Below are 9,170 nucleotides of genomic sequence, written 5' to 3' on the forward strand. Positions count from 1 at the left end.
TTTATAAGCAGTATAAAACACACAAGTACAAGTTACTTCAGAACATAACAGATTGTACATGAGCAGTATCAAACACACAACCACAAGTTACTTCAGAACATAACAGATTGTACACCAGCATTATAAAACAAACAAGTACAAGTTTCTTCAGAACATAACAGATTGTACACCAGCATTATAAAACAAACAAGTACAAGTTTCTTCAGAACATAACAGATTGTACACCAGCATTATAAAACAAACAAGTACAAGTTTCTTTAGAACATAACAGATTGTACACCAGCAGTATAAAACAAACAACTACAAATTACTTCAGAACATAACAGATTGTACACCAGCAGTATAAAACAAACAACTACAAGTTTCTTCAGAACATAACAGATTGTTTATAAGCAGTATAAAACACACAACTGCAAGTTACTTCAGAACATAACAGATTGTTTATAAGCAGTATAAAACACACAACCACAAGTTACTTCAGAACATAACAGATTGTACACCAGCATTATAAAACAAACAAGTACAAGTTTCTTCAGAACATAACAGATTGTACACCAGCAGTATAAAACACACAACTACAAGTTACTTCAGAACATAACAGATTGTACACCAGCATTATAAAACAAACAAGTACAAGTTTCTTCAGAACATAACAGATTGTACATCAGTAGTATAAAACACACAACTACAAGTTACTTCAGAACATAACAGATTATACACCAGCATTATAAAACAAACAAGTACAAGTTTCTTCAGAACATAACAGATTGTACACCAGCAGTATAAAACAAACAAGTACATGTTACTTCAGAACATAACAGATTGTACACCAGCAGTATAAAACAAACAAGTACAAGTTACTTCAGAACATAACAGATTATACACCAGCATTATAAAACAAACAAGTACAAGTTTCTTCAGAACATAACAGATTGTACACCAGCAGTATAAAACAAACAAGTACATGTTACTTCAGAACATAACAGATTGTACATAAGCAGTATAAAACACACAACTGCAAGTTACTTCAGAACAGAACAAATTGTACATAAGAAATATAAAACACACAACAACAAATTACAGTATAGAACACACAACTACAAATTACTTCAGAACATAACAGATTGTACGACAGCAGGATAAAACACACAACCACAAGTTACTTCAGAACAGAACAGATTCTACATAAATAGTATAAAACACACAAGTACAGGTTACTTCAGAACATAACAGATTGTACACCAGCATTATAAAACAAACAAGTACAAGTTTCTTCAGAACATAACAGATTGTACACCAGCAGTATAAAACGCACAACTACAAGTTACTTCAGAACATAACAGATTGTACACCAGCATTATAAAACAAACAAGTACAAGTTTCTTCAGAACATAACAGATTGTACATCAGTAGTATAAAACACACAACTACAAGTTACTTCAGAACATAACAGATTATACACCAGCATTATAAAACAAACAAGTACAAGTTTCTTCAGAACATAACAGATTGTACATGAGCAGTATAAAACAAACAAGTACATGTTACTTCAGAACATAACAGATTGTACACCAGCAGTATAAAACACACAACTGCAAGTTACTTCAGAACATAACAGATTGTACACAAGCAGTATAAAACATAAAACTACATGTTACTTCAGAACATAACAGATTGTACACGAGCAGTATAAAACACACAACTACAAGTTACTTCAGAACATAACAGATTGTACATCAGCAGTATAAAATATACAACTGCAAGTTACTTCAGAACATAACAGATTATACATTAGCAGAATAAAACACATAACTACATGTTACTTCAGAACATGACAGATTGTACATTAGCAGTATAAAACACATCTGAACATAATATAATAATATATCTGTATGGAAACTGATATTAATATCATTATACTGAATTCGATAAATTTAACAGTTTTAATGAGAGAGAAAAATACATAAAGGTATTTTTTTTCTCTCATTAATTGTTTTTGTTTGTTTTGAATTATAGTTGATAAAGTTCTTACTTTGAATATTTACAAGAACATTTTTTACACCAAGGTTTTACAGCGTGTAAAACAAATATCACACATGTATGTTATTGCTTCACTTTGACCACTTTCCTTAATATATACAGAATTATGTTGTTAATTAGACAGGTTTAATGGACAACAAATATTTGTAAGAATCATATAAAATGGGGTCTCATTTTGTTTGTCTCCTTGTACTAAATCAGGAAATGTAACTATTTTTCATATTTCTTTGAAAAAGTTACTTTTTAAAAAATTGATCATTATTCTGAATCATGTTAATCAGACAGATTTAATCATTATATTAACAAATACTTGTTAGAATTATATAAAGTGAGATGTCATCTTACTCAGAGAATTGTAATGAATCCATTGATATAAATATTTTGTTCATTTCTTAAAAAAAAAAAAAATTAACATGACAGTTCTGATGGAAGTTTTCACATCTCACAAAACAACTTGTTGTTTATTTGTTGTTTATGTGCAATATAAATACAAATGTGACTGGTCATTTTATTGAGTTTTGACCACTGACTCATGTGATATATATTTTGTTTATATTTATTACACAACATTGTCCAGTTTATCAGACAAGTTTTGATGTCAGTTGTATTATTCCAGAGATATGGATTTACAGCATTAATGAGGGCTGCCGAGGGAGGACACCTGGAGATCTGTCGACTCCTCATTGATACAGGATGTAAGATCGACATCACAGTATGTTATCTACTTAGTCTGATCACATTACTATTAATCTACACTAAATCATGTTGTTAATTAGACAGGTTTAATGAACAAATATTTGTAATAATCATATAAAGTAGGGTCTCATTTTACTCGTATTATTGTTCTGAATTAGAAAATATTACTCTTTTTCATGTTTCTTAAATTTTTTTTTTTATTTAAACGGACAATGATACTGAATCTACACTAAATCCAGTTGTTAATTAGACAGTTTTAACAAACAAATATGTGTAAGAATCATATAAAGTGGGGTCTCATTTTACTTGTTTTGTTCTACTGAATCCATTGATATAATTATTTCACACATTTCTTGAAAAAAATATTTTTTTAAGATATCAGGTTTAATGGAAGTTTTGACATTACACAACAAAACATGTTTATTTATTGTTTATATACAATATAAATACAAGTGTGACTGGTCATTTTATTGAGTTTTGACCACTGATTCATGTGATATATATTTTGTTTATATTTATTACACAACATTGTCCAGTTTATCAGACAAGTTTTGATGTCAGTTGTATTATTCCAGGAGGTAGGATGGACAGCATTAATGAAGGCTGCCTATGGAGGACACCTGGAGATCTGTCGTCTCCTCATTGATGGAGGATGTAAGATCGACATCACATCAAAAGTATGTTATCTACTTAGTCTGATCACATTACTATTAATCTACACTAAATCATGTTGTTAATTAGACAAGTTTAATGAACAAATATTTGTAATAATTATATAAAGTTGGGTCTCATTTTACTCGTATTATTGTTCTGAATCAGAAAATATTACTTTTTTCATGTTTCTTAAAAAAAATATTTTATTAAAATGAACAATTATACTGAATCTACACTAAATCATGTTGTTAATTAGACAGTTTTAATAAACAAATATTTGTAAGAATCATATAAAGTGGGGTCTCATTTTACTTGTTTTGTTCTACTGAATCCATTGATATAATTATTTTACACATTTCTTGAAAAAAATATTTTTTTAAGGTATCAGATTTAATGGAAGTCTTGACATTTCGCAACAAAACATGTTGATTAATTGTTTATATACAATATATATACAAGTGTGACTGGTCATTTTATTCAGTTTTGACCACTGATTCATGTGATATATATTTTGTTTATATTTATTACACAACATTGTCCAGTTTATCAGACAAGTTTTGATGTCAGTTGTATTATTCCAGGGTAGTGGAGAGACAGCATTAATGTTTGCTGCCAGGGGAGGACACCTGGAGATCTGTAGACTCCTCATTGATAGAGGATGTAAGATCGACATCAGAGTATGTTATCTACTTAGTCTGATCACATTACTATTAATCTACACTAAATCATGTTGTTAATTAGACAAGTTTAATGAACAAATATTTGTAATAATTATATAAAGTGGGGTCTCATTTTACTCCTATTATGGTTCTGAATCAGAAAATATTACTTTTTTCATGTTTCTTAAAAAAAATATTTTATTAAAATGAACAATTATACTGAATCTACACTAAATCATGTTGTTAATTAGACAGTTTTAATGAACAAATATTTGTAAGAATCATATAAAGTGGGGTCTCATTTTACTTGTTTTGTTCTACTGAATCCATTGATATAATTATTTTACACATTTCTTGAAATTTTTTTTTTTTTTAAGATATCAGGTTTAATGGAAGTTTTGACATTTCACAACAAAACATGTTTATTTATTGTTTATGTAGAATATAAATACAAGTGTGACTGGTCATTTTATTCAGTTTTGACCACTGATTCATGTGATATATATTTTGTTTATATTTATTACACAACATTGTCCAGTTTATCAGACAAGTTTTGATGTCAGTGGTAGGATATGATGTATATTATTGATATTGATAACAAAGTATTGTACATAATAGTTACATGTTATTTGGTTATATTATAGAGATATGGAGAAACAGCTTTACATTGTGCTGCTAAGGGGGGACATCTACAGACCACAAGATGTCTGGTAGAACAAGGAGGTGCCAGTCCCTTGATTAAATCACATCTGGTAATATTTTATAGTATATGACCAGTGTTCAACTATTAAGTAATAAATCACTAAAATGATGTATAAGATATGGTTGGATTCTATTTAAAGGCTATAGTTAAAAGTCATATGATCATTTAAATTGGACTTAAGATATGAAAAAGTTATATAGACTTGAATGTCTAAATTTTACTATAAAACAGATAGACTATCATACTGGCTGTAATTAAAGTCAGTGTAAACAAACAACTTGTCAAACAAAACTTACACCAATTCGTTGTCATGACAATTATAACAAAGACTAATTACTAGACAATATTTGTATGTTCAATAAGGAGGAAATAAAAATTGTTTAATAATTTTATATTGTGTTGGCACTTTCAAAATAATTTGAAAGAGATGATCCTATAAAGACTATAATTTTTTTCAAATTCCTGTATTTAAATTGTGTAGTGGCAGAGATACCTATCAACTTTGTCATCGTTTATTTATTTCCTTATTTTAACAATATCAGTGATAACACAAAAACCTATAAAATGCTGTAAAATAACAATATAAAGATATAGGAGGGTAGATATAGGGTATAAAAATAGAGGAGGGTGTGGATGGGGTATACACATATGGGAGGGTGGATAATTTGAAAGAGATGATCCTATGGAGACTGCAAGATTTTTCAAGCTGTCTAGTGGCAGAGATAAATGTCATCTTAGTCATAATTTATTTATTTCCTTACAAGATTGATCGTTTATATAAATATACAGTGTTAATTTCCATTATTTTACCCAAGTGTACATTTTAGATAAATAATTTGAATGAAAACTACAGTTTCTAATTTGTGCATTGGGATTAAAAATTCGATATGTATCATTACTTTCTTTAGTTTACAACTATGTCTTGTATTGTTCTGGTCGTACTATTTCAAATATTCAATTCCATGACTGTAGCATGTGTTTCCATAAGTTTACCATAGCACTATCATATGGTTGGGTTAAAAATTAATGGTAAACCCTAGTTTGTAGTGTTTGAATGTCTAAACTTCCCGTTTTCATTTATTGACATAACTGCACGACTTGATTCTCAATTAACAGTGGTAAGATAATCGTTGCAAAGAATCATGCTCAAACTTAAGTGAAAGACGAGTTTAACTTTGCATTGTTGCGAGAGTTTATATTCTTTGTTGAAGGCAATTGTAGTGACCTGCAATACAAGTACCATTCAATTAAGTTTAGTAATATGTCTTCTGTTTCTGTCTTTGCCCTAGGTTTTCTATATTTTGCATGTGTAGTGCATCATGACATAAGACATTGTTACGTGTACCATAATGAGCTTTCGTGCAGGACTGTTGTGTGTATATTTTACATGGAACTCTTGATCAGACTTTGACTTTTTGACTCCTGACCTACATGTATGCACGTTGGGTGTGTCATCATGTTGCAGTGTGTTTCTCGGTATATTACCTTGACCTCAAAATATAGTTTTCAATTGACCTTGCTTTTGAATATGTGGCATGTAGATGTATTGTCATAAGATGATGAGTCTATTGGCACGAGAAACTTCATGAGAGCTTGACCTTTGCCCTCAATGTAAAACTTGTATATTTTGTTTGAATTAAATGGAGATTTAAGGGCATACGATACAGTTTTGATCCTGTATTTACAAGTTCATGAAAATTTGCATATAGGCTATTTTTTACCTGTTTAAATCAAAATGTAATAAAAAATATACCTTCATGTGCTACTTTTTTAGTAAAATGAGGTAAAAGATAAACACAAATTGTTTTTGTTAAATAATCGTTAATTTCTGTATTTTGTAAGTATCCTAAAAAATATGCATTTTTTTATTCAGAAATAACTCATATTTATCAAATGTGCATGAATTGAGGAAAAAACGTCATATTTTGCTGCATGTTTATCAAAATTAAAAAAAAAATCCTCTATTTACAGTTTTTGTCGAGCCTGCAACTTTTGTTGCAGAAAGCTCGACATAGGGATAGTGATCCGGCGGCGGCTACGGCGGCGGCGTTAGCTCACTTCTTAAAAGCTTTATATTTTAGAAGGTGGAAGACCTGGATGCTTCATACTTTGTATATGGATGCTTCATGTTACGAAGTTTCCGTCAGTCACATGTCCAATGTCCTTGACCTCATTTTCATGGTTCAGTGACCACTTGAAAAAAAAGTTCAAATTTTTTGTAATGTTGAATTCTCTCTTATTATTAGTAATAGGATAACTATATTTGATATGTGCGTACCTTGCAAGGTCCTCGTGTCTGTCAGACAGTTTTCACTTGACCTTGACCTCATTTCATGGATCAGTGAACAAGGTTAAGTTTTGGTGGTCAAGTCCATATCTCAGATACTATAAGCAATAGGGCTAGTATATTCGGTGTATGGAAGGACTTTAAGGTGTACATGTCCAACTGGCAGGTGTCATCTGACCTTGACCTCATTTTCATGGTTCAGTGGTTATAGTTAAATTTTTGTGTTTTGGTCTGTTTTTCTCATACCATATGCAATAGGTCTACTATATTTGTTGTATGGAATGATTGTTAAGTGTACATGTCTAGCGGGCAGATGTCATGTGACCTTGACCTCATTTTCATGCTTCAGTGGTCAAAGTTAAGTTTTTGAGTTTTGGTCTTTTTATCTAATGCTATATGCCATAGGTCAACTATATTTGGTGTATGGAAATATTTTATGATCTTTATGTCAGTCGAGCAGGTTTTATTTAACTGTGACCTCATTTTCACGGTTCATTGCACAGTGTTAAGTTTTTATACGACCGCAAATTTTGAAAAAATTTTCGTCGTATATTGCTATCACGTTGGCGTCGGCGTCGTCGTCGTCGTCGTCGTCGTCCGTCGTCCGAATACTTTTAGTTTTCGCACTCTAACTTTAGTAAAAGTGAATGGAAATCTATGAAATTTTAACACAAGGTTTATGACCACAAAAGGAAGGTTGGTATTGATTTTGGGAGTTTTGGTCCCAACATTTTAGGAATTAGGGGCCAAAAAGGGCCCAAATAAGCATTTTCTTGGTTTTCGCACTATAACTTTAGTTTAAGTTAATAGAAATCTATGAAATTTTGACACAAGGTTTATGACCACAAAAGAACGGTTGGGATTGATTTTGGGAGTTTTGGTCTCAACAGTTTAGGAATTAGGGGCCAAAAAAGGGCCCAAATAAGCATTATTCTTGGTTTTCGCACAATAACATTAGTTTAAGTAAATAGAAATCAATGAAATTTAAACACAATGTTAATGACTACAAAAGGAAGGTTGGTATTGATTTTGGGAGTTTAGGTCCCAACAGTTTAGGAATTAGGGGCCAAAAAGGGACCAAAATAAGCATTTTTCTTGGTTTTCGCACCATAACGTTAGTATAAGTAAATAGAAATCTATGAAATTTAAACACAAGGTTTTTGACCATAAAAGAAAGGTTGGGTTTGATTTTGGGAGTTTTGGTCCCAACATAATAAGGGGCCCAAAGGGTCCAAAATTAAACTTTTGTTTGATTTCATCAAAATTGAATAATTGGGGTTCTTTGCTATGCTGAATCTAACTGTCATGACTGTGTATGTAGATTCTTAACTTTTGGTCCCGTTTTCAAATTGGTCTACATTAAGGTCCAAAGGGTCCAAAATTAAACTTAGTTTGATTTTGACAAAAAATGAATCAGTTAGGTTCTTTGATATGCTGAATCTAAAAATGTACTTAGATTCTTGATTATTGGCCCAGTTTTCAAGTTGGTCCAAATCGGGGTCCAAAATTAAACTTTGTTTGATTTCATCAAAAATTGAATAAATGGGGTTCTTTGATATACCAAATCTAACTGTGTATGTAGATTCTTCATTTTTGGTCCTGTTTTCAAATTGGTCTACACTAAAGTCCAAAGGGTCCAAAATTAAACTTAGTCTGATTTTAACAAAAATTGAAATCTTGAAGTTCTTTGATATGCTGAATTCAAAAATGTACTTAGATTTTTTATTATGGGCCCAGTTTTCAAGTTGATCCAAATCAGGATCTAAAATTATTATATTAAGTATTGTGCAATAGCAAGTCTTTTCAATTGCACAGTATTGCGCAATGGCAAGAAATATCTAATTGCACAATATTGTGAAATATCAAAAAAAAAATTAATTAGAGTTATCTTTCTTTGTCCAGAATAGTAAGCAAGAAATATCTAATTGCAAAATATTGTGCAATAGCAAGATTTTTTTTTAATTGGAGTTATCTTTCTTTGTCCAGAATCAACTTAAATCTTTGTTATATACAATATACAATGTATATTCACTTTTTACTACCAACTGATAAATTAAAATAATCTTTACCATTCAGTGATAACAAGCAGTTTTTTTACATCTTAATATTTTATGATGTATTTAAATGAGTA

At 30.5% G+C, this 9,170-nt stretch overlaps 1 protein-coding gene across 1 annotated transcript in view; it reads left to right on the plus strand.

Moving 5' to 3' along the window:
* The first annotated feature begins 3,977 nt into the window (after positions 1-3,977).
* Positions 3,978-9,170, plus strand: part of LOC139497229 (uncharacterized) — a 308,105-nt gene continuing 302,912 nt past the window's right edge. The window contains exons 1-2 of the mRNA XM_071285357.1: positions 3,978-4,067; positions 4,694-4,801. Of these exons, the coding sequence (XP_071141458.1) occupies positions 3,993-4,067; positions 4,694-4,801 (183 nt within the window). The 5' untranslated portion in view covers positions 3,978-3,992. The remainder of the gene's footprint in view (positions 4,068-4,693; positions 4,802-9,170) is intronic.

This window comes from Mytilus edulis, chromosome 12 (genome assembly GCF_963676685.1).
Source record: "Mytilus edulis chromosome 12, xbMytEdul2.2, whole genome shotgun sequence".
Lineage (NCBI taxonomy): Eukaryota > Metazoa > Mollusca > Bivalvia > Mytilida > Mytilidae > Mytilus > Mytilus edulis.